Source organism: Saccostrea cucullata, unplaced genomic scaffold (assembly GCF_032062105.1).
Source record: "Saccostrea cucullata isolate Sc308-1 unplaced genomic scaffold, CSIRO_AGI_Scuc_v1 ctg2930, whole genome shotgun sequence".
In the NCBI taxonomy this organism is placed as follows: Eukaryota; Metazoa; Mollusca; class Bivalvia; order Ostreida; family Ostreidae; genus Saccostrea; species Saccostrea cuccullata.
In genome coordinates this window covers 52,885-80,647 of record NW_026941129.1, presented here as the reverse complement: position 1 = coordinate 80,647, position 27,763 = coordinate 52,885, and the positions used below count along the sequence as shown (strand labels likewise).

General features: G+C 34.2%; 2 protein-coding genes across 2 annotated transcripts; one reads left to right on the top strand and one right to left on the bottom strand.

Annotated features, from left to right (window-relative positions):
* Positions 1–191: 191 nt before the first annotated feature.
* Positions 192–27,763, top strand: LOC134257255 (MAM domain-containing glycosylphosphatidylinositol anchor protein 1-like). Its single transcript, XM_062739898.1, has 5 exons — positions 192–509; positions 8,008–8,121; positions 9,246–9,375; positions 25,744–25,919; positions 27,592–27,763. Exons 1-5 carry the CDS (start codon positions 192–194, stop codon positions 27,676–27,678), a joined length of 825 nt encoding a protein of 274 aa, XP_062595882.1. The 3' UTR covers positions 27,679–27,763.
* On the bottom strand, positions 12,840–19,350 carry LOC134257249 (uncharacterized). Its single transcript, XM_062739892.1, has 4 exons — positions 19,339–19,350; positions 17,753–17,797; positions 17,519–17,601; positions 12,840–16,114 (listed from the first exon to the last, which is right to left on the bottom strand). The coding sequence occupies exon 4, from the start codon at positions 15,310–15,312 to the stop codon at positions 13,273–13,275; it is 2,040 nt and encodes a 679-aa protein (XP_062595876.1). The 5' UTR covers positions 15,313–16,114; positions 17,519–17,601; positions 17,753–17,797; positions 19,339–19,350; the 3' UTR covers positions 12,840–13,272.

The window sequence follows — 27,763 nt, the reverse complement described above, 5'->3', positions numbered from 1 at the left end:
CTAAATTCAATAAATGCACGAAGTTCTTTATCGATTAAAATTAACTTCTTTAAAATGTATTTAATTAACAAGTTCCAAAGTCAATTGCAAGTAAAGTATATTTTGGAATTGGACCATTATCACGTTCTTCTTTCACAGCATTTTCTTAATTCATCAGACCTAAAGGACTAACGCATTTGCCCACGTCTAAAATGAGGGCACTTAATATTAAGATTTTATTTCCACTATTTCTTCTTAGTGTTCTATTGAGCTGTAAGGCCGAGGATTGTACATCTCTGTTATATGACAAAGATGTACCGGAGGCGTTCAACACTCGTACCTACGAGACTATAACGACATTTCCCGGCTCCGTGATCGGCCATTGTTCTGGTAGATGTTTAGGAAATCTGGAATGTCAGGCGGTAGAGGTTTGTGAATCCGGCGGAGCGGAGTATTGTAGATTTGTGAAGGGATGGGATCCTACTTTTACAGATTCGGGCAGCGGGGGCACATGTCAGCAGTATAGAGTGGTAAGGACAGAATAAGTGTAAATTACATTAATAATTATAATTGATAAATAAACAAATTCAATTTAAAACAAATGATCGTACAAAGAAAAAAAGATTATTAAAAAATATGTATGTTGGACGCTTCATCAATTTTAGAGATGTTGACAGGGCACTTTGGGGGCTGTAACCCCCCCCCCCCCACGCCTTTTATTTTTTTCCTTTTTAAATCTACCTGGTATCAAAAGGGTTACATAATCGATATAAAGTAATGCTTATTAAACTACCAAAATTGGAAAAAGGTGTGCCCACCTCAGATTTAAAAAGAAAACAAATGGAAAGGGGGTGGGAGGGGTCATGCCCCAAATGCCTTTCTTATCAAAGACCTATATATAATAAACAAATGCTAAGTATTTAAGTTTAATGTTTTATTCGAGTTGGCAGGTATTGTCCACAGTGGTCTACACAACAGTGGGGCAGCCGGCAAAATGGCATACCCCCAACATCAACATAAGTTGTGCCCTCCCTGACGGGAAAAGTAGCACGCTGGGTTGACCTCATTCGTGCTACGGACACATTTCAACACAAATTGTCTTTTAATTATATTATTTTGCTTTAGATTTACATTATATAAGATATAATTTTCAAAGTCAACATCACATATATCAACATCAATCATCACTTATATCAACATCAACCACAAAAAGTCAACAAAATCAACAGTTCAATGGTTAAATTGAAGGTGACGATTTCGCCAATACGACCACTGTGAAGTATAGTCTACTGTCTTTCCCCGAGCTCCTTGAAATCATGGATAAATCGCCAAGTTGACACCTGTCACGCATGGTATTTGGTCAGAGATCATTCCAAAGGTCCTAGAAAACGGAAATAGCGGGCAATCCTGATCAGCACCGTCAGTCTCCTTCAACGAAATCTCTTAATACCTGAAAAGACAAAAACAAAACCACACAGCAGAAAAAGATTCTCAATAAAATTTCCATAACTTTAATAAATTGGCTATACCTAACCCATGAAAAACAATGTATACGTAAATTAAACAAACAAAAGGAGAAAGAGTAATACTTAACACCTAGCTCAAGGGTTGAGGTGGGAGGGTATTTCATAATACAGAAAAATAAATCGGATACTTTCATCACCCACCTTTCACTTTCATTGATGCATAGAAAAGGGGAGATAACCCGTAAACCTAGTAACTACGTACTGACACTGCATGGATGGATAAATAAATTCCGGCTTATCTCATTTATTAATTTTTCACAAAAAGGAGGTGAATGATGACATATAATCAAAGGATATATAGAGCTTAGATAACGACGCATATTATGAGATGAACTCAAATATGCGGTATTATCAAAGACCTATATATAATAAACAAATGCTAAGTATTTAAGTTTAATGTTTTATTCGAGTTGGCAGGTATTGTCCACAGTGGTCTACACAACAGTGGGGCAGCCGGCAAAATGGCATACCCCCAACATCAACATAAGTTGTGCCCTCCCTGACGGGAAAAGTAGCACGCTGGGTTGACCTCATTCGTGCTACGGACACATTTCAACACAAATTGTCTTTTAATTATATTATTTTGCTTTAGATTTACATTATATAAGATATAATTTTCAAAGTCAACATCACATATATCAACATCAATCATCACTTATATCAACATCAACCCCAAAAAGTCAACAAAATCAACAGTTCAATGGTTAAATTGAAGGTGACGATTTCGCCACATGGGCACCGTAGGTGCCCACCGCCACCTGGTGGGGGTAGGCAACTTCAATTTAATCACCCACCATGGACTCCTAGCCTACTCAAAACCCTCAGCAACCCATCCGTCGTGAACATCACTCTCTCTCATATCCAACCCACTGTAGATTTATGCTGCATTAAAATAAATCTGGTTACCCTTCAAATTTACCGTGCCTTACCCCCCCCCCCCCCTTTTCCCTGATTTTATATCTTTCGAAGTTGTATTGCTTTGGGTCTCTATTTCTATTATTAATATCCAGCTATTTTACTCAGTCAGAAAGAAAGAACTAACTGGACTAATGTAAGAATATAAAGTGAAAATATGTCTTAACTAGATTTATCCCTCCTTTTTTATTTATTGGTTTATTCATTTGAATTTTATTTCTTATTCATTTTTAGGTAATTTGAAAGAAAAATTTGTAATATACTTTCCTGCAAAGATTACAAACAAGATGAATGAGATGAGCACCTATACTCTCTACCCCCCCCCCCCCCCCCCCCCTTAAGGATGATTAAGTTGTTCCTGTATTGTAGAATAATTTTAAGTGTTCATATTCCAACTCTGTCAAGTGCAGAACATATTTTGTGATATTTTGTAACGTATCTTGCCAGTTCTGTAGAAATGAGCTTATCTAAGTACTACTTTATTTTTTAATCCAAGCTCTTCCGAAGACCATGTAAAATTGATTAAATCTTGTATATACTATTTACCTTTGAAGCCAAGAAACACAATAGGGTACATGTACTTTGTATTTACCCCTAAGCATTTGTTAATGTGGATGGACTGCACCAGACATGTAAGGCACATATGACTAAAACCTTCATTCTAAATCCCTTTCCAGCTAATACTCTATCAAATAGGCATGATCGTACTACACCTTAAGCTTCCTACGTTGGGAATTTTGGGGAGGGACCCCTCCCCCTTTCCTCCTGCAAAAATATGCTGTGGAATGGGTTATTAAAATTATAAACTTCAAAATTATTTTTAAGGCTGTAAAAAATAGCTTTATGATAGAGAGCATGAAAATTAATATGCTAAATTAGTGTAAACCTATCCTTTCTATAATACCCTAAAATGCTGTCGAAGTTTATTTAATCTTAGCACTATGAAAAGTTAACTCCTACTCACTTGTGGATTTGTATTTATATCCCCTAGCTAACCTATATTTTACTCCAGCATGCTAGAGGTTCACAACGAGATACTTTTGACTTGGCTCCGAGGTACATAAGGAGCATAGGGCCGTTAACTGGGGCTCTTATACATGTAGGAGTAACCTGTATTTGTACCCATTAGCTGATGCATGGATGTAATTTACATGTACATATGCAATTATGCACCGACTAATGCATCTTGATCCCATACAAGATAAATGTGTAAACAGAAAATAATTCTGCTAACTGCTCACATGAGATGAGGGATAAACACATACCATATTAATACCTGCGAATGGCAACTGGGTTTGAACTGATATTTTCAATGAAGAAATGCCCCTAAAATATGCAAATGTGTAAGCTAACAGTAAGCGCCTACTATAAAAAAGAAAATATTGTAGGAAATGGGTCAGATTATAATCTAGCCTGTGGTATAAAATGTATCTAACACCCCCCCCCCCCCCCATCCCCGAATTTGTATATCTATGCTGTTAGGAAATCTCGCCTTATGCGGTTCTTTCATCTTATTTATTTATTTATTTATTTTTAAATCTTATAACTCCACATGAATAAAGCAAGTTACCTAAACAATTTATCCTTTTTGAGTTTAAAATCTGTGAATATAGAATTTTAACTGAAGCAAGTTTTATCTGTGTGAAAATAGCAAATCCTTTTTTATCTAATAACTTAGAGACACAGCAAAAGCCAACACTGACAAAAATTTAAGCCCTATTTTAAACCTTATACTGGAAGTTTCATTATAAACCCTCTTTATTTTATTTATTTGTTTATTTATTTATTATTTTGACCATTCATACAGCATATGCCATAAGGAAAATACATCTATTAGAAAGACCAGCACTGCGAACCTTATTCAAATGAGTCTGCATTGACTTTAGCACCTAAAGAACTCTGTAATTTGTCCCTCATCCCTTTCTGAAACTGAATTACTTGATTAAAACTGGTAAAAGTTCAGGGACTTGAAGTTGCATTTCCTATTTTGAGGTTCACTTTCCCTGATGAGAAAGATAACTCAAAGGAATAAATGTTAATTTCCTAATAATTTTGACAAGATTAGCCTATCAATTATTATTATTTATTTATAATAGTCTTTTATTTGTAGAATTATATTTAAATACCTAAAGATTTTTCTTGTATAAGTCTTAAAGAACATTGACGGGAAATAAAAGCCCGTGCTGAAATTTATCTCTGTGTGAATTATCGACATTTTTGGAATAGTGTATATAATGAATTGAGTAAAATAAGTTTACCTGATTTTCATGTTAACTTAAGATAGTACAAAACTTTTCATTTACTAAACACAACTATATAAGATACAAGGCCTTTATGCAGTTAAGGGGTGAGAAGGCATTAAATGTATGTGTCTTTATTGTGTTATCATGATATCAACAAACCTGCTCAAATAAGGTACAGGCCCTGTTAGAAAAATTCATAATTATGTTCATATACACTGAAGACGGCTTCCGAATGTTCAAACAGCCTGACCTTCATTTATTTCCTTTATTTATAACTTGAACCAAATCAAAATGTCAACACAGAATATATATGTGAAACAAGCCTTTGACCCCCCTCTTACTTAATCTGAAGACTTATATATACATATATTAACCAGCAAAATAATAGCTAGACTTGCTAGACAATAGATATCTACATGTACTTAATTAAAATAAAATTCGGGAAATCCTGTCTATTTGTGAATTTTGTAAAAATACCATAGAAGATGAATTTCATTTTGTTTTAATTTGTCCCCTATACAAGGACTCTACATGTACTTAATTAAAATAAAATTCGGGAAATCCTATCTATATCAACTAGTGAACCATTGAGGCCCTAAATTACTATGCACATTGTTATTATTCTGGTTGAGTCTGAAGCTGTCCCCCTTTTCAAGCCCCCTAAGAGAAGAGATATCCGAATAGATGAGGATGCTGCTGGTCCTAATATAACTATTAATATGTAGATTTGACAGACAATGTACAATTCAACTTGGGTGCATAGAACCTATGCCCCCAGCTTTAACAGCCTGAATTGTTCATTGCAATGCTTCCGTGCAACTGATTACTCAAAATCTATTTAGTCATCATTCATATTTACTTACCTTGAGTTTTGTCATAGCATGTGTACATGTACAACTGTAAATATGTATAAACAAATACACATCTTATTTCATGTTAAATTCATATACATAAAAATGCATTAATTGTAATATAACAATTAACATTCAAAAGCACCACAATTTGTTCTTTATTTTACTTCAAATTATTTTATTTCACAATTGATTACTGCCTTTGTTGCAATTCTATACCTTCCAAGCCTCTCTTTGGACCATTGTTTAGGTTGAATGGCCTTGATTGAAAATTTATATCCTTTAATTAGAGTTCTGTTCCTATGTGAATCAGGGTAAATAACATTTCTAAAGACATGATACAATAGCTTTATCAAACTTTAATTTATTTTCAATCTGTATGTTTTCTATTTATTCACTGTTTTAAGGAAAAGTTTTTTATGTCACAAAATATTTTGACTGATAAACTGATAAATACAACAAGCCCGAAGTTACAAAATAACCCATCCCCATATTGTAAGAATTATAACTATGCATATTCCCATTTCTAAACCCCCTAAAGATAGGCCAAGGGAACTAAGTATCTAAATATAGGCTACCATGTGTACGGATGTTTGACCAATGACCTTGAATAACACGGACCGAATAAAGTTGAATTTCAAACCTATTTTTAGATTAGCTCATTTTGTTTAAATAATATTTCACTAAGTACGTTTTTCCTCATTCAAAATATACTGATGAAGTTGGTTATTATTACCATACTTGTGTATCTTGTACCATGTGCCAGTGTTTAAAGTATGGACGGGAGGCAAATCCATCTGTTTCAATCCAATGAAATATTTGCCATCGAGCAATATCAATGTTGATAAGATAATCCATGTTAATTCTTTGACAGAAACTTAACTTTAAAAACTGGAAATTATTAAAAAATATTTCATAATACAGAAAAATAAATCGGATACTTTCATCACCCACCTTTCACTTTCATTGATGCATAGAAAAGGGGAGATAACCCGTAAACCTAGTAACTACGTACTGACACTGCATGGATGGATAAATAAATTCCGGCTTATCTCATTTATTAATTTTTCACAAAAAGGAGGTGAATGATGACATATAATCAAAGGATATATAGAGCTTAGATAACGACGCATATTATGAGATGAACTCAAATATGCTGGTAGATTTCCACATTTAGAATGAAGATCACGGACAAAATCTATTACACAAATACACATGTTTTTTCATATATTAATCATTAATAAGATATCATCCTAACTTTATAATTTATGTGGTAGTTACCGTATAAGTTACCCATAGATAAAACAGTGGAAAAAATGGCGACCTACATGTGTATGGTACGTACATGCTCACATACCCTTCACAATTAGTAACTATGCAAGGACTACATTAACATCTAATAGAGGAAATAGTTTCCGAAGGAGGGGGGGGGGGATTCCGTACCGAAATCGTACACTTAGAAAAAAATGGAAGACGGAGAAGCCAGGTTATATTTTCTTTGCTTATATTATAGTTTAATTCTATAATAATATACATGTTTTTTTTCTTCTAGTACCCTGAAAAAAACCCAGAAGGGATCGAGACCCCCACCCAAAAATAAATTAAAACCCTTACAGCAAGATCCGCCATAACTTGCTTCAAATTTGGACCTACAAAGATAATACAATGTAGCATACACATATAACTAAAACTTGTTGACAGGGTAATCCTACCTTAATTATTACATGATTGTATGGCAAACACAATTTGGTCACAGCTAGGATTTTTATTTCCCTAATTTCATGAGTTTCTTCTCATACTGGACCTTTTAATGTAGTAAAGCTTTATAAATATATTACATGTATAGAGTTTAGGTTGTAGTTCCCGATTATATATGATCGCCCGCGTGGGGCACAGGTAAGAGAGGCTGTTCCGAAGTCGCGAGGTAAGGATTGAAATCCTTACGTCCCCGTGGGGATCCGGGTTAGAATAGGTCCTCAGTACCCCTTGCTTGTCGAAAAAGGCGACTAAACGGGGCGGTCCTTCGGATGAGACGGTATAAACCGAGGCCACGTGTCACAGCAGGTCTGGCACGATAAAGATCCCTCCCTGCTCAAAGGCCCTAAGTGCCGAGCAAAGGCCTAAATTTGCAGCCCTTCACCGGCAATGGTGACGTCTCCATATCAGTGAAATATTCTGAAGAGGGACGTTAAACAGTATACAATCAATTAATCAATCTTTACGTTCGAGGTCCAAACCGTCGAATCCCACTGGGGGACGTTGAGACCGATCCTTCGCCAATCGGGTGAGAGCGTATAAAGCGAGGTCCCGTATCGCAGTAGGTACTGGCACGAAAAAGTTCCACAGTGCTCGATCGCCTTGAGTACCGAATAAAGGACAAAATTTGTAGCTTTCCATCGGCGAGTGCTGACGTCTACATATAAGTGAAAATTGTTAAACAACATAAAATCAATCGATCCGATTGTAATGGATGTTTCATCAATATTTTAAGAGAACTTTATACTTCTTTGTCAATTTCTAGATCTGTGTGACTTTGAGATAGCTCCAGAACCATCGTGTTTTCTGACAGAGGCAACAGATGATATTTTCAACTGGATGAGGAAATTGGTAAATAATCATCTGAAGAATGTTGAAATTTCATCATGTTGTAAATTATGAATTTATTAATATAAGGGGAGTCGGATGCAAAATGTTCAACATGTAAACTAGTACCTTATTATGTTGTAATTTTTTAAGTTAAGTTACAAAACAATTTTATCTAAGGGGTGGGGGGAGCCATATATATCAGTTGGAGCTACCAATTGAAATATTCTTTAACAAGCAAAATAAAAAAAAAGAAGTCATCAGACGTTTTGATTAAGGGAACACAAGCATATGGCAGCAGTCTTTTCTATAGTATTACTATGTATTTTCTAAAGTATACTGTATGTTATCTATAGTACACATTTAACTTTATATCGGCAAGATTATTGAGGACACGGAGCCCAGTGCCGCTCCCTCGCTTCCCACGGTCATGTGTACACAAAACCTAAGGGTTTAAATACAGTGGACCTTCAGATATCATGGCGCTTCAGTATTCGGACGATTTTTCGTCGGAACGGAATTTGTATGCGCCCGTATCGATAGATCCGGGACGTATATTTTTTTTTGTCCCGTCCGACTGTTTGTCTGTCTGTCTGCAAACTTTATCCTTCGCCATAACTTTTTAACCATGAAAGGTAGAGACTTCATATTTGGTATGCATACACTGTATTCCACTAATAAAGCTCTTTCAAATGTCACCAAGGTCAATGACTTTGTGACCTTGACTGTGACCTATATGCTAAAAATAGTTTTTTGAACCTTCACCATAACTTTTAACTTCTAACATGAGAGATAGAGACTTCATATTTGGTATGCGTATATTTGGTATGCGTATTTAACAAATCGATTTCTTTCAAATGATACCAAGGTCAATGACCATGACCTTCAAAGTGACCTATATGCTAAAAATAGTTTCTTTGAAATTTGTTTGCCGCCGGGCGCATAGTGTTTCACAAACACATCTTGTTTAATGTTATTTTGTCTTATTTAACTGGTAATTTAGGTATCCAGACGCTTCACATATCGGGATAAATTGACTAGGAACAAAGCGTCCGCATAAATGAAACTCCACTGAATACTTTCGGTGCGCCTTGTTAGTACATATACATGTATACGATTATAGTTGATATTTGTCCTCCAATTTACAGGGACCGACTGGTTCTGTTAACACCGGTCCTGATGGCGCTAAAGCCGGTACCTACTACAAGTACATAGAAACATCGTCACCTCGAGTCACCGGAGACTACGCCAAACTGGTCAGCAATAGAGTGTTTGAAGGTACATGGCATGTATGTTTTGATCGAGACACATATGCAATAGAGCACAAGCATAAAATAATATTAGTCTTTATTCTTTATGTTCCCGTAATCGAAAATTCGGTGATATATAGGTTTTGTCCGTCTGTCTGTTTGCATGTTTATATGTTCGTCTGCAAAAACGTTAACTTTGTCCATAACATAATGGATGGATCATATATTCCACAGGTGTATTCCTTGTGACAAGACCTCTCTTTGGGTGCCATGCAATTTGACCTCGTGACCTAAACTTTGGAATTTGAGCCCCTCTTTTACCAAAACTATCTTTTAAACATTATCCATAGCCATAACGCTTCGTAATCGGGAGGCCCGGGTTCGATTCTCGGCGCCGCGTCAAACGTAAGACGTAAACAAGGTAGAGACTGTTCCTTCGCTAAGCGCTCGGCATTAGAGGTGAAAGTCATGGGTCTTTCGTATATGACCTTAAATCATACACAACGTAGTTTGAACATTATTGGGTTCTTCCCTGGAGTTGAAGAGTTCCACTAAATGAAGGACCAGTGTGCCATACTTTAAGGTAGTACAAAACACCCTTGGATTCTATTTTTACTAATTTCTTAAAAAATACTGGAGAAAAAAAAGAATAATATTACTACATTGACAACAATGAATGACCCCTGTAAGAAAAATAACAAGTTTTGTCATGATTGCGTCATATTTTGTGAAAAAATCAGAGAATCCTATATGTTGGTCACTTGGGACTTTACATTTTGGAATGTGTTTACGCTATCTAAGTGCAATAAACAAGCATGTAACAGTCTGATATAAAATGCAGTGTAACTTTTGTTCAATAAAAAGTAGAGGGCTTATATTTGGACACAGATATAAGGTGTCTCTGTTCTTTGTGTACTCTAAAGGTCAAGGTCATATCAAGAGGTCAAAGGTCAAATATTGTGACGTCATCTACTGAATCTTGTATTTTTTTTTGCCATTTGAATTTTTTTAATCGCCAAAACATCAGAAACCACCGGTTCAATTTTCTTTATTTTTACATATTTTTTTCTGGGACCCATTTTAACCATTCTGTTAATTTTTTGCAAAAATTGAATTATACATTTTTTCTTTGGAAAACTTTAAGTGTAGGATATTTACATGTGCATTTTCAATTCCGACGCTATGTATGTTCTATTTTTACTTAACATTTTTCTCAAATCGTCCAGTATCAATATGACTTACTAAGTTAAAGTAACAAAAAGGTTATATTGATCAAAATTATAACACAAACTTGCAATAGATCAATTAATGATTCTAAAATAAGGCTCATTGTCAAGTCCTACAGGGGTCTGATAGGCCATATTTCAGACAATGTGGGCAAAATATGTGCGGATGAATTTCTTTCATATTATGTATTAAGAGAGATTTAGTGTCCTAGAACAAAATATCAAAGTTTCAGAAAAATTGAATTTGAGGAAAAATTTGGCCTATCTATTGTGTCCTACCTTAAATGTCTATATATGGATTTATACACCTCTTCTAAAACCAATTTGATGGGGAAAAAATCTGGAATTTATGTTTTGTAATTTTTAGCTCTACTGGTCAGAGACCAGAAGAGCTTATAAATGCGATAGTAATGCGTCCGGCGTCCGTCCGTCCGTCTGTCTGTCTGTCTGTAAACAATTTTTCAAAATGCTACTCCTCCTACAGTTTTGGTCTAATTTCAGTATAACTTGGCACACAAGTAGACTACACTAAGACACATAATTCTGTATATCGGTTTTTTGATTTCGATGAACGGTGTTGCCCTGGTTACTAAAAATAGAAATTTCTGTGAAATTCTTTCAAAATGCTACTCCTCCTACAGTTTTGGTCTAATTTCAATATAACTTGGCACACAAGTAGACTACACTAAGATACATAATTCTATGTATCGGTTTTTGATTTCGATGAACAGTGTTGCCATGCTTACTAAAAATAGAAATTTCTGTGAAATTCTTTCAAAATGCTACTTCTCCTACAGTTTGGACTGATTTCAATATAACTTGGCACACAAGTAGACTACACTAAGATACATAATTCTGTATATCGGTTTTTGATTTCGATAAACGGTGTTGCCGTGGTTACTAAGAATAGAAATTTCCGTGAAATTCTTTCAAAATGCTACTCCTCCTACAGTTTTGGACTGATTTCAATATAACTTGGCACACAAATACTTAATAGACTTAACTAAGATACACAATTCTGTGTATCGGTTTTTGATTTCGATGAACAGTGTTGCCGTGGTTGCTAAAAATAGAAATTTCTGTGAAATTCTTTTAAAATGCTACGTCTCCTACAGTTTTGGACTGATTTCAATGTAGGTTTGCACACAAGTAGACTACACTAAGATACACAATTCTGTGTATCAGTTTTAGACTTCGATGAATATCATTGCCTTTGGTTACTAAAAATAGAAATTTCTGTTTAATACTTTCAAAATACCACTCAAATACGGTTTTAGTCTGATTATAATATAATGTAGCATGCAAGTAGACTACACTAAGAACATAGAAAGACTTAATCAAGGATCATTATTCTATTTTTTGCTGTTATAAAGTTTCAATTCCCAACTGCTTAAGTATTTTTCGGCTAATTGTATTCGGCGCGTCGGCGCACCAGCGCGTCAATCTCGTCCCAATATCACAAAAGTATTTTCTCCCTGTATTAAAACACTCAGATGACCTGGATTTTCTTTATTTAAGCATTATCGCTTATACTCAAGTCGACAGCCCGAACCCGATTGTATTTTTTTGTTAGGTGGATCCATAAATATTTACCTACTTTCGATTTCTCTCTCTCTCTCTCTCTCTATATATATATATCTCCAAACATTAATAGCATTTAAAAAATATTTAGTGCTTTGGTTTTTATAAATTTTCTTTATGTAAGACAAAAGTTTACTGGTGTTACAGAAAGACCCTAGACTGTTGAGTTTAACCTCCTTTTAAGAGACTTAATTATTAGGACAATAAGCTGCAATACATTGGTATCTATGTTTGACAAAGATTCCTTGTTACATATTATAGATAATTCTATTACTAAAATTACCGTCTTTATTTGAAGAAGGGGGGGGGGGGCTTTAGTTACAGCTGGGCATATGGGCCTACATGATCTACTTAGTATTTGTCTTCCTATTTTGAAATATTTATAACTACAGTATTATTTATGGTAGGGCAACAAATTAGGTAGGGCAAGTGAATTTTTACTATATGTACTTGCCCTTGGAAAAGTGCCTTAGAGATCTATTTGTCCTCTCCTGTATTGTAGTCTTCTCAACCACTCATCTCTGTCATTAAAATTCCCAATATCAAAATACATGTACATTGGGTTCCATCAACATTCCTTTAACATTAATTTTTGTGTTTTGCAGAGTGAAAATTAAAGTAGAATTAGATGTTCGTTAAAGTAAGAAGCATATCAAAAGTTTTATGATGATCTAAATACTGAATCATTTGCTGATAGCACAAAAATTGATGCCAATGAAAATTGATAAAACCAGTGTATTATTAATTACAGACCAAGAATAAAAAAAAAACCCACAAGCATTTAAACTTTCTCTTTTATTTATGATAAACCAAACATTGCCAAAAAAGAAAAAAAGCACAAAAATCTTATCCAAACAAAGAGAACAAAAAATACAAACATAACTTTGTTTTGAGCAACATAAAGTTTACATCAGATTGACTAGATTCTTAGTTCATAGTAACCATTCCCAAAGACAGTCTTGTCACAAGAAATAAAACTGCAAGAGTAAAAAATATCAATCTTGTGTCCTTCTGAATTAGTAATAAAACAAGAATTCTATAACAAAGAAAAGCATTTTCAATTAAAAGTAAATCAGAACGTTATATACAGAACAAAATTTTTAGTTGATTACAGTGCCTTACAAATCCATGTTAAAATGAGACTGGAGCATTTTTATGTGGCATGGCTTCAGTTTAGATCTAACATTTTCAGGAATCTTTATTTTATCAATTGTGAAATGGGGATGTCGCTTTAGAATGCACTCTGGCGCACAGTGATAGAATGTGGCTCTCTTTTTTTGAGCTGTGTACACCCATTCAGTTTCACCTTGGTTTTTCTGCGGATATAGGTATCGCTCTGGATGCTGCATTACAAGATCAAATGGTTGAACTACTACAGATTTTGGAAAATCTACACCACATGCAGCACATCTTTTGGCTCTTTTTTCATCTTTTAGGAAATTTACTTCAAATTCATCCTCATTGTGGAAAGGTTCAGTGAAAAGTGGCACTGATGATGTAATCACAGGTCTGGTATGGGGATCATTTTTTCCCTTTCTGGACCCTTTTTTCCCAGATTTCTTGGTATGTTTCTCAAGCAGGGCATCAAGAGACACTTTTTCAGAACACTTTTTAATTTCTTGTATATACTTTTGCAAAGATCCCCGGAATTCACTTGCTGCAATAGTGTGTTCACAGAATACTCCAAACTTATCAAAGTTCTGACATTTGTGACTCCCAGTGCAAGTACATGTAAACCAATCCATTTCTTCATTTCCCTCTACAATGTACACATTTTCACTACAGTCTATACATGTTTTGTTTGATGAAAGTTTAGTGAATATGGACTTGTCTCCTGCAAGAAGACCTGCTTTTCTCCAGACATCTCTTAGTTCATGAGCTTTGTAGATCGTACCAGTCAGGGAATTGTATGTTTCGGAAAGGACTGAAGGTATATGGTGAGTTGGCAATTCAGTAACTTCTGCATTATACCTGAATACTTTGGCAAGCTTGTCCTGTTTTTGGTCTTTGTTTAACTGAGACCAGTTAAGTGTTGATACGGAGAGATGATTATAATCCTTATGCAGCCTATATTCCCCAACATTGAACACTCCTTTCTCCAATTCTTGATACTGAGTGTGGATAATGTTTTGCAGAGACACCGCCATGTTCTCCCAGGACTGTTTTTTATAGTCAACTTCACGCTTCAGCACACTATTAATTGCCTCGTTGTTGTTGTTTGTATATCTTATAGGAGGAAATCCTAGCCCTGCTGCTGTTCTGATTGGTTTTAAAAGGTTTCTTTTACACTCTTCGGCTTTGAATTTCTTGAACCAAGTAAAAAACTCAGGGGGTTTTCTTCCAGTTTCGGTAACTTCAATTGCATCCCACTTCCTGCCCAAATTGATGAGGGATGAATCAAAATCAGCCTCTGTTTCACAGTCAATGAGCCCTCCAATGCGTTTGTTCCCATGCTGCTGTCCATATATCTCATTCAAAAATAAATTTATGTGAGGTTCTTTAAAGTTTAATGACTTAAGCTTTCTTTCACAGTTTTCTCGGGCATGTATCTCACAAATTAGATGGATTCCTTGAAAAGCGTTACTTTTTTGAAGGCCATTTATGAGGGCTTTTTCTCCATCTGATCCCCATACATTTACAACGTCATCTTTAATATATCCAGAGAGTGTTTTGCCGAAGTATTCATAGTCACTGGTTTCTCGTTTAAGATGCATCATACATGGACCGAGTAAAAGAGGGTGTCTGCCACTATCTCTGATGACAAACATAGGGTGTCTGTAAGTGGTACATGTAAGGTAAAATCCTCCAAGATCAAATGTTTGATCTATGCCTAAAATGGAATCTGAACTGCAGCAAAATTTTTTCACACCAAGGAGTTGCTGATCTGTTGCAAGGAAGCACCTGGCATGACCATTTTCTTTCATTTCAAAACTTCGAGCAAAATTGCCCTCAACAGACATCTTGATAATGGCATCAAAATTAGTAGTACATTTTCCACCAGTCTGGTATTTTCTAGGGTTGCTTCTGTTAATGTTGTAAATTTGAGTTCTGTCTCTAGGTATATCTGATGGTGATTTGAAGTTCAACGATCCTCCTTTCTCATTGAACACATCTGCAACAACTTTCTTGGGCTGCATATAAACAGATTTGTTCTTCATTTCTGCAATTGCACTTGGTTTTGTTCTAATGAAAGGATTTTCTTTCTTAGAATTTCCATGTGGAACATTTTTTAAGACAGGAACAACTTTTCCATCTTGGAAATAATACTGTATAATTGCATGTCTGAGGTTGTGTACTTCTGAGTTTCTTATAGTGTAGACAATTTTGTGGAAATCTGGAGTCCCAGCATGGACATAGTAGCTTTTCCTGAGCTGAAAATCATATGATTGAGTAATTTGTCTGCTGGACTTATAACCTCGTTCTGTCTTTGTAAGATACAAATTTGATCCTGATGGCCTTTTCCAGAGCCCATTGTCATCCACAGTCAGATCTGAAAATTTTCTCAGTTTATCAGTATCAACTGATCAAAAGAAAGTGGCATTCTCTTCACACTGTAAAGGAACAGTTGGACATACATATTGAGTATAGTTGTCTACTTTCATCAGAACATCGATGATTTCTGCAGCTCCATATCCACCAATTTTTCTTGAGAAAATTGGAAAGTCTTTAAAGAATTCTGTTACATTTTCTTCTTCATCAGATGACAAAGGCCCATATATATCAGAAATCTCTCCAACAGTTTGCTCTTTATCATATTCATCAAGACTAATGGTCTCAACTTCAGTTTCTGCTGTTTCCTCTGAAAACTCTCTGACATCACCCTCTTCATCCAGACAAATGATCCTTTTTGCACTCCCAACAAATTCTCCTCCTGTTTTTTCTTTCCATTTTTTTTCGTTAGGACTCTCTTTCACTCCTGTTTTCTTTAACTTGCGTTTTACCAGTTTAGGTAGGTCATCCCTTGAAAAAAATATAAATGATGTAAAAAAAAATTGAAAAATACATTATACAACTGCAAGTATTGAAAAAAGGAATGAAATTCTTCAACATTTCATTATTATTTTAGAAATTAAGGTAGCTAGTAAAACAAATGTCCAATGAGCCACATCACTCACCTGAGCAACAAAAGAAATACTCAAATAGGTTTTATGGAGTCGTATACAAAATATGTACACAATGTAGTAAAGGCAGTCTTCTTAAAATTAGACGCAGATCCATTTGCACACTAGCTACACTAACATCTAACAACATCCCATTGTGGGTCACGTCAGGGGTCAAATTCTATCAACCAATCAAATTGTTGCCTGCAAAATCATTTTTATATTTACTGAAGCTAATAAGTCTATAGATTTTCAGAATTTGACCTCTGACGTGACCCTCTATGGGATGTTAAATGTTAGTGTAGAGAGTATGAGGGAGGATTTCACATCTAAGTCTAATTAGATTTTGGTAAATGAATCCTTAAAAAGATTTTCAATATTTTTATGAAGATATTTTTATGTTATATATTGAGCCTATTTTGTATTTGGATGATATCACAGTCATATAACATTTTGAGGTATTAAGCATTGCAGTTCTGAAGAAGATCTTGTAAAATTGTTTATCTACCACAGTATATAACCTTTGAACCCCTTGTTCAGCCCCAAACAATTTTACAGAGACTATAAACTAAACAATAAGCCTAAGAAATCAACAATTAGTCTAGATGCTTGCATATAAGTTATACCATCTATCATTACATTTGAAATTTTTAAATGTTAATTTGGACGCCAAATGGAGCCCAACCCTACCTGCCCTTGAAGATGTATATTTTGACAAACTTGAATCTATCCTACTTGAGAATTCTTTCACATAATCTACAGCTATTCTGATCAATTTTTCTTTTGAAGAAGAAGATAACATCGCTCTGATGTGAATACATGTCTAGTATGAATAAACGAGATAAGTTTATAAAGAAATATTGTTCAAACTATGATTATTTTCACTTGAGTAAAACAGTTGACAGACACACAGATAAACAGGAATTGACATCAGATTTGCACAGAAATAATCCTACCATATGGCATGCCAAACAAAGCCTATGATGAAATTTCAAGCACCTGTGAAGAGTAGTTGCTGAGAAAACTCAATGAAAATTTGTACACACAAAAATTGACAGACAGACAGATGTACGCCAGAAAAAAAATGATCAGAGAGAAAAGCTCACTTAAGTTTTCAGTTCAGATGACCTAAAATGCTGATTATGATAAAATTCTGACTATTTACAAATATATATGATTCACAAACTTGGCTATATTAAAGATGCTTAGAGTTTAACTCGTAGCATTGGAATAATTAAAAAAAAAAATATATATATGAAATTACTCTTCTGCATCATAAGCTGGGTCTGGTAGGTCTAGACTGTCAGGACTGGATGCTACATTTTCTTTCCTGGAAACATCTGCATTCTGAAATATGATCATTATAATTACTTACATGTATACATGTTCCATAAATACATGTCTACTTAATATCATTTACTCTTATTATTGTGGTAATAATCATAAACAGATTTATATACAATTGAGAAGTTTTAAGTAGGCAAATCTAAAAACTTACAAAAAGGGTAGCATGGCTACTCTCCTCTGAATCGCTGTCGTCACACTGAAATATTAAATAGCATGTTATATAATACAAATAAAGAATACCAAGTTTTAAGTCAAGGTAATATTTAGGACTTGCATTGATTACATATTATTTGTTCATAATACTCCAGTCTTTCTCTACTGAAATAATTATAATGATAATTTAATCAATTTTTTTCCAACTTTTTTTTCATAATCCTCAGATTCAACATTAAAAGTGTCATTTAGATAGTAGTAGGATGAATAAACAAAATTTTCAAAATATGTACTTTTTTATCAATGGCAAGTTTGATGATTATTTCTTATAAAATTAATTGAATGGATTTCAGTAATTTCATCATTAATCTTATCACTTAATTCCATAAATCTGAGAATTTTTCTATGTAAATGAATTATTTCAATTAAAATTTGGATAAAATGTGACATAAGTGTCAATATTTTGGACTACTCTCCAGAAAACAAAAACAATAATTTATAAACTTGAACAAGAAAAAGGAACAAGAAATAATATAAACATATCAAATACAACAATACTTACCAAATCTATCCTAAAATAATATGTAATTCATTTAGTTTTCTTACTAGCATATTATATATGCATGTTCTTTTTATATACCAGTATACCATTTTGGTCATTGCATTGTATCTTTTCTCAGGTTAGTAAGACACAAGGTGAGAACCTTGTACATACTGTATGCTGCATAAAAGTTAGCTGCAGATCTGTAGCGTTATGGTTTATATATTTGTCTTTGACCATAACAGAACCTGTAATGCAAAAAGGTGCAATTAACAGAGCAATATTTTTTGAGCACTTTTGGGGAGAATTTCTCCACTTTCTAGCACTGGTCAATCAACTACCTTTTACTTCCTAATTATAGACACATTCTGTATCCAATATGTATATTTTATTCACCTTCCAATCAATTATAGTTGTCTCTACAGGCAATAAACTTGCTTAAAGTGGATTTTCAGCAATCTAACAAATCATTTTAATCAAGTGAGGTTATCACTTGTAGAGACGACTATACAGGTTAAGTAGATGGATAAAATATACAGATTAATAGTTCAATAATGTGCCTAGAATTAGAGAGTAAAAAGCAGTTAATTGACTAATGCTGGAAAGTTGAGAAATTCTCCCCAAAACTGCGCAAAAATATTACGCCGTAAATTGCACCTTACTAGCATTACGGAATCTGTAGCGTTTTGGTCAAAGACAATTTTAGTCAAATATATAAATCCATAACGCTACAGATCTGCATCTACTTCAAGTATGTTTGAAAAGGACAAACGTCAGGCCAAACTTCTTTCAAAACTCTTATCAGGTATAACTAACAGCTTTGAAGTTACATGTTTAATAAAATTCTGCACGTGGTGTCGAGGAATTAAATTCTAGTTAAAACGTAATGAAGCTGAAGTATTGAACATCACTAAATATTTCTCATCAGACTTCCCATTGTTCATAAGAACAATTTTATAATTTATTATAATTTTATATAGATGAACCTAGTAAACTATAATTCGAACCTACGATACATACAAGGATACAAAAACAAAACTTACCACGAGGCGGCTCCTTCAGCCATTTTTCAAGAGGAATAGTGCGTTGAATGTCGAGCCCGATGTCAATAAAGTAGAATAAGCGATAAATTTTATTATTAACAAAATATGTTGCGCGAGCGCGCCGACGCGCCGAATACAATTAGCCTATTTTTCTCTTCCTTTGCTATAGGTACAAACCAGTAGAGCTTCAGTCTCGACAGAGACTTCTGGTTGTATATTTTTCTTTGAATAATGCGAAAAATGTCATAATTTGATATCTTCCAAAAAACCCTGGTAATGCATGCTGAATTTTCGTCTATGAACATCTGATGGCACTATAATCTTAAATTAAGAATATCTTGAAAAGTTATCAGTAGGTAAGGTACGTTGCCTATGTCCTTAAAACGTAGGTCCCGCGTCGCTGTAGGCGTTGGCACGATAGAGAACCCTCACCATGCATGGACTTCCGAGATGTAAACAGTTTTTCAAAATGCTACTCCTCCTGCAGTTTTGGTCTGATTTCAATATAACTTGGCACACAAGTAGAATACACTAAGATACATAATTCTGTGTATCGGTTTTTTGAATTCGATGACGGTATTACTGTGGTTACTAAAAATAGAAATTTCTGTGAAATACTTTTAAAATGCTACTCTTCCTACATTGTTGGTCTGATTTCAGTATAACTTGGCACACAAGTTGACTACACTAAGATATATAATTCTATGTATAGCTTTTTTTAAGCCGGGCTTATTGCTCAAAGAGCAATTGCCGGCTTATGTCATCCTGTTCAAAACAGGAATAACCCATACGAAAATGTGTAGTTAACCGTCAACTAGTCGTCAAATGATAATGCGAAAACAGTTGACCACTTGGAGTTGAATTCTTTTCTGAAAAGCGCTCAACTGATCTGCATAAAACGGCCAGTTGACCATTAATTGAATTCTTATACTTTGAAATTTCATGCAAAACAAGAGTTGACCAATAGTTGAACACTCAGACTTGTTAGAAAATTTCTTCCACGTTACATTTATGTTGGGTTCAAAATTACTTTAACTTAGATCGGGTTTGTTATACCATAATTACAACAACCAAGATTTGAATCAGTACATGTGAGTTTTCTGTAGAAGATGGGAATTTTGTTTTGAAACACTATTGTCTTTGTAATGATTCAGCGTGTGAAATATCCCATATGCTATTGTAAGTATACAGCTCAACAAACTTTTTAAACTCACATGGGTTTTCGCACAAAATAAAGTCACATTTTTCTTGCAATAAAGCTTAGGATTATCGAGTTTCAGTAGGAGACATAACCCTTATAGTATTAAACTGTTTCATGTTAAAGGTGCACATTCTCAAAAATAATTATCTTTTGTTTTAAAAGTCAATGTTCTAAAAAGAAATTTGTTTAGAAATTGTATGGTGTTAAATGTGTATAATTCTATCATAGGTTTTTACAAATTATTATTATTAATCAATTGACGGTCAGTTGACCGTCAGCTAGTAGTCGACTGAATACTCCGATTGAATTCTAATAGTATTTTTTCATATGGGAAAGCAACGAAATAAATCGAAGTTTTATCTAAATAAATAAACATTAGTAGTAAATGACTTTGAAAACTTCAGTCTTAAGTCAAAGAACATGATAGTTCATTAGCGTAAGAATTTGTGATAATCAGAGTTATCGTAGCTCTCTACACATACGAGGAAAAGCAGGAGAGGGAACCAGACTGGCCTGTTTGTTAACATTCAGCTGCGGTACCAGATTAATTCTGATTCTGACGAAATCGGACCGTGGTATTAGGATCGAAAACTCACTGTCAGTGTCTTATATTTATATTGATAGTTTTAAAATAATTTTTTCATCGGAATTTTTAATCTGATATTCTTGTTATTTATCTGTTAATACAATATAAACGTATGCTTTATGTAAGAAATTCATTCTACTCTGTAAATGAGCCCGGCTCTCTGTACTTTGATTTTATATTTCGATGGAAGGTGTTGCCATGGACACTAAAAATATAATTTCTGTAAAATACATGTAAAATGCTACTCCTCCTAGTATAGACAGTTTTGGTTTAATTTCAGTTCACTTGGCACACAAGTGGACAGTTTTGGTCTGACTTCAATATAAATTGGCACTAAGTAGACTATATTAAGATTCATAATTCTGTATATCGGTTTTTGATTTCGATGAACGGTGTTGCAGTGGTGACTAAAAATAAAAATTTCTGTGCAATACTTTTAAAATGCTACTCCTCCTACAGTTTTGGTCTGATTTCAATATAACTTGGCACACAGGTAGACTGCACTAAGGTACATAATTCTGTTTATTGGTTTTTGATTTCGATGAACGGTGTTGCCGTGGTTACTAAAAATAGAAATTTCTGTGAAATACATTTCAAATGCTACTTCTCATACAGTTTTTGTCCCCCGCTTGAAAAGTGGGGGATATTAATTTGGGTTTGTCCGTCCGTCCGTCCGTCTTCTGTCTGTCTTTAACACTTTCGTTTCCACACGATATCTCTAGAACCAATTGAGCTATTGCAATGAAATTTTACATAGCAACTCCCTATGGACTAAAGAAGACCCCTTTTGATTTTGAGGTCAAAAGTTCAAGGTCGTAAATTTATAAATTTTGTCTGTGTGTAACACTATCATTTCCGGGCGATATTTTAAGAAGATTTTGAGCTTATGCAATGTAATTTTATACCAAAACTCCCTAGGACCTCTCATCCCTCTCAAAGTGCACCGCCCCGTTTATTTTATTAGTATTTATAGTATTAGATGTCGCTATTTTTAGCACAGGGGCATAAGGAGAATTATTGCGTGTTTTTGACCCATCAGTCAGTCAGTCAGTCAGTCCTTTCTTTTATTTTTTGTCAGCGCAACTCCTCATAAACCGCTGCACAGAATTTCGTCAAACTTTGCAGGTATTTAGGACACAATGTGTAGATGTGCATATTACCAGGAAATTCCGATTCCTTTATTTTTTCTTAGAGTTTAATTTTCACACTTTTCAACTTAGATTTTTGGCCATACCTTGAATATAGAGATGAAGATTTTGTCAGCGCAACTTCTCATAAACCGCTGCACAGAATTTCGTCAAACTTTGTAGATATTTAGGACACAGTGTGTAGATGTGCATATTACCAGGAAATTCCGATTCCTTAATTTTTTTCTGGGAATTTTGGCACTTTTCAAATTAGATTTTTGGCCATACCTTTTATATACAGATGAACATTTTGTCAGTGCGACCCCTCATAAACCGCTGCACAGAATTTCGTCAGACTTGGCAGATATTTAGGACACAATGTGTAGATGTGCATATTACCGGGAAATTCCGATTTTTTCATTTTTCCGGGATTTTCAGCACTTTGAGTTTTGGGGGAGCGTGGGGTATGTGAGCTTGCTTTTTCTTTCATTACAACTATTAGAACTGTTTAATAAAGGCTAAATAAATCAAACACAATGGATTGTGTAAAATTTTGACATTACCGAACATGAATATATACATGTACGTGACTTCACTTCTGCAGATACTTGACTCCATGTAAAGCGATTCCGTGGTCTAGTGGTATGTTTCTCGCTTCCCGTGTGAGAGATCCCGAGGTCAATTCTCGGACGGAACACTTTTTTTTTAAAGAAATGCTTTTTTTTTAATAAATAATAGTATTCAGCACGCAAAATGAAAAATTTACTAGTTACGGCTTGTACAAACTCATAAAATCATCATTACAGTGTGATAAATATTCCATATAAAAAGAATCTTCTATACGCATGCATAATGAAGAATAAGCAATTCAATCTTTATATCCATAATGGTATATTTTATTTGCTTCAGTATACATGCAAGTATACATTTAATAATTCTACAAATTTAGTGAAGGGGATCCGACTCTCCCTCCCCCCTCCCCCGAACTGCGCATGTTTTACTTTTCCCTGAAGCGGGGGACACAAATTCTCTGAATTAGCTTGTTTGATCTGATTTCATTATATTGTAACTTGACACACAAGTAGACTACATTAAGATACATAATTCTTTTTAAAGTTTTTTTTAGCTCTACTGGTCAGAGACCAGAAGAGCTTATGCGATAGTAATGCGTCCGGCGTCCGTCCGTCTGTCTGTCTGTCTGTCCGTCTGTCTGTAAACAATTTTTCAAAATGCTACTCCTCCTATGGTCTGATTTCAATATAACTTGGCACACAAGTAGACAACACTAAGATACATAATTCTGTGTTTTGGTTTTTGATTTCGTTGAACGATGTTGCCATTGTTACTAAAAATAAAAATTTCTGTGAAATACTTTTAAAATGCTACTCCTCCTACAGTTTTGGTCTGATTTCAATATAAATTGGCACACAAGTAAACTACACAAAGATACATAATTCTGTGTATCGGTTTTTGATTTCGATGAACGGTGTTGCCGTGGTTACCAAAAATAGAAATTTCTGTGAAATACTTTTAAAATGATATTCCTCCAACAGTTTTGGTCTGATTTCAATATAAGTTCGCACACAAGTAAACTACACTAAGATAATTAATTCTCTGTATCAGTTTTTGAATTCGATGAACGGTGTTGCCGTGGTTACTAAAAATAGAAATTTCTGTGAAATACTTTTAAAATGCTACTCCTCCTACAGTTTTGGTCTGATTTCAATATAACTTGGCACACAAGTAGACTACACTTAAATACATTATTCTGTATATCAGTTTTTGATTCCAATGAAAGGTGTTGCCGTGGTTACTAAAAATAGAAATTTCTGTGAAATACTTTTAAAATGCTACTCCTCCTACAGTTTTGGTCTGATTTCAATATAACTTATCACAGAAGTAGACTACACTTAGATACATAATTCTTTTTATGGGTTTTAGATTTCGATAAACAATGTTGCTTTGGTTACTAAAAATAGAAATTTATGTGAAATACTTTCAAAATGCTACTCCTACAGTTTTAGTATGGTTGTAATATAATTTGGCATGCAAGTAGACTACACTGAGATACATAATCATCAAATTTATGTTTTTGATTTTGATGATTGATGTTGCCATGGTAACTAAAATTGAAAATTCTGTAAAATTTTATTAAAAGCTACTCCTACAGTTGTAGTCTTATTGCAATCTTGCCACAAAAAGTGACTTAATCAAGGATCATTATTCTTTTTATTGCTTTTGTAAAGTTATATTAGTCTCAAATGCTACTTTTCTCTTCCGTTATTAAAAGTACAAACCAGTAGAACTACAGTCTCGACAGAGACTTCTGATTTTTAGCTCTACTGGTCAGAGACCAGAAGAGCTTATGCGATAGTAATGCGTCCGGCGTCCGTCCGTCTGTAAACAATTTTTCAAAACGCTACTCCTCCTACAATTTTAGTCTGATTTCAATATAACTTGGCACACAAGTAGACTACACTAAGATACATAGAAAGTTACTAAAAATAGAATTTTCTGTGAAATTCCTTTAAAATGCTACTCTTCCTACATTGTTGGTCTGATTTCAGTATAACTTGGCACACAAGTAGACTACACTAAGATACATAGAATAGTGCATCGGTTTTAGATTTTGATGAACGGTGTTACCATGGTTACTAAAAATAGAATTTTCTGTGAAATTCCTTTAAAATGTTATTCCTTCTACAGTTTTAGTTTGATTTCAAAATAAGTTGGCACACAAGTAGACTACACAAAGATACATAAAATGTTGCAATGGTTTTTGATAAGTACAAACTAGTAGAGCTACAGTCTCGACAGAGACTTCTGGTTATTTCGATGGACGGTGTTGCCGTGGTTACTATAAATATAATTTCTGTGAAGTACATGTAAAATGCTACTCCTCCTACAGTTTTGGTCTAATTTCAGTTAACTTGGCACACAAGTGGTCTACACTAAGATACATAATTCTGTGTATCAGTTTTAAAATTTCGATGAACGGTGTTGCCATGGTCATAAAAGTAGAAATTTATGTGAAATACTTTCAAACTGCTATACTCCTAATACAATTTTAGTCTGATGATAATATAATTTGGCATGTAAAAAGAGTACACTGAATACATAATTATCATTTTTTTTTATTTTGATGATTGATATTGCCAAGGTAACTTCATTGTAAAATAGAAAATTCTGTAAAATTCTATTAAAAGCTACTTCTACAGTTGTATACTCCTTGCAATCTTGCCACAAAAAGAGATCATGGATCATTATTCTATTTATCGCTTTGTAAAGTTTTAAGTCAAAATGCTACTTTTCTCTTCTGTTATTAGAAATACAATCAAGTATAGCTACAGTCTCGACAGAGACTTCTGGTTTTAAAGGTCAGCAACTTGTTTCTTGATTTTAAAGATCAGATCTTAACAAATTGCTACATAAAATTCCTGAGAAAAATGATTCAGAAGCAATGGAGGAATTTTCCTGCGTTTACTTTTTAGATAAGACATACTGTCTTACCATGTACTACCACATGTACGGATCAACGACCGGAACTCTGAAGATTCAGACTAGGACCGGAAATGACACAGTGACGCATTGGGAACTGACAGGTGATCAGGGAAACCAATGGTACAGCATCGATAAACTCAACCTCCCTCTGAATAACAACACGGAGGTACGGTATTAAGGTCCTACGACATGTTCCTCAAATACGTCTTTTGTATTTCTTGGTATGATATAAAAAACTAGAGCAAAGCTCGTTGCAAAGCAACGAGTAGGTCTTCCGTCCTGTTTGAACGGAAGTAACTTTTATTTTTTTAAAAAAGAGAAATGGCGTCTCTAATGATTGTAATCTTCCAAATCTATGTTGAAAATTGCAAAAGTAAGCCATTTTTTGCTACTTCCTGTTTGACCGGAAGTGACGTCGACAGACGGAAAATTAAGTTTTATGCTTCCAGTGACAAATATTTCCCGAAAACATGTCAAAAACGGAAAAAAATGTGCAGTTTCGGACTACTTCCGGTTTTGGCCGGAAGTGACGTCACAGGACGTATTTTGATGATATCAGTAGATTCTACAAGAGATTTTCAACAACTTTGCTTCTTTGATGCATAACAAATTCTTAATACGTTTTGAGATATCTGGAAAAAACTTTTGGCCCCTCTAGATACCTTAATTTAGGGGTCAGCCCTTTTTCCGAGATATATTTTAAAAGATCTTCTAATTCTGCACAAAATTATGTTCTATATATTTTAACAAAATATTTTTAGTTTAGAAGATAAAAAGCAAAATATGAGTAATTCTTGGCTCTTTTAAGCGTTCTAATTTTTGACCCCTATATAGCGCCATTTTGAATGGAGAAATCGAAAAACAAAACCGATGTGCACAACTTCAATCCTTCTATTACCTAAAATCAGTAAAATTTTGACTCCAGCTTTAGCCGTCTCTGAGCCTTTTGTCTTGAAACGAAAGCCTATAAATTTTCGTTTAAAGGGAAATAATTCAAAACTGGAAGCGACTTTTTTAAATTTTAGACAGCATTCTGATAGAGTTTAGTAACTTCTAGTTCCTCTGAAAATTTGAGCAAAATCAATTGAGAAATGAGTGAGTTACTAGTATAAGGCTTCAAAGTTGGCGTCTAGGAAGTAGAAGAAAAAAAAAAGAATAATCTTTACCAACAGACCTTAATTATGCAGATTTGTCATTGTCGTTTGATTTCTACATTGTTTTCAAAATGTTTTTAAATTTAAGTACATCGAAAATTGTGATATAGGCCATTCAGATGATTACCCATATGGAATATGTAAAAAATAGCACTGTATGGTGTCTTGTCCAAATGCCTGGTGAGGTACTCTAATTTTTTGTGAGGAAACTTGTTTAAGTACCTAGACTTTAATGACAAATTCTTGGGAAAAGTTATATATTTTTTAGGAACGTGTAGTCTGACCTTAAATTGTGTCCTCAAGATGAATAAATAATTTTGACCAGTATTTAAAATCAATCCACGCAGAATTTTATACAATTTAACACATGGAATAGACAAGTATTTATGAGATTGATCATGCATTTGTCGTTATTTCACTTTCCATTCTTTAATCGCAGTGTAATGTATACCAATAGGAACATTTAGGCTATAGCGTAATTGACCTTTTTACACGAATATTAGTAATTATGTTCTTTTCGTTTGAAAGATGAAATATCATACGCCAAAGACCACCTTTTAGGGTTTTTTTCAAAACTTTTTACTATAGAATTGAAAAGACATTACAATATACATGTACAGTCAGAAATATTCAGTTTTTGTCTACTTTTGAGCACTGTCGTGTTTTTTTTTTGTTTTTTTTTAGATAATCATCGATGCCTCCAGGGGAAGTAATTACTACAGCGACATCTCTGTTGACTATATAGTGTTGTGGCCCTTTGCTTGTCTCTGAGGACGTCACACAAATGATCAGCGTATATACAAGAATGGCCATACCTCATGATAAATTTTCTATGCCTAGTTTTTTTTTTCAAGAA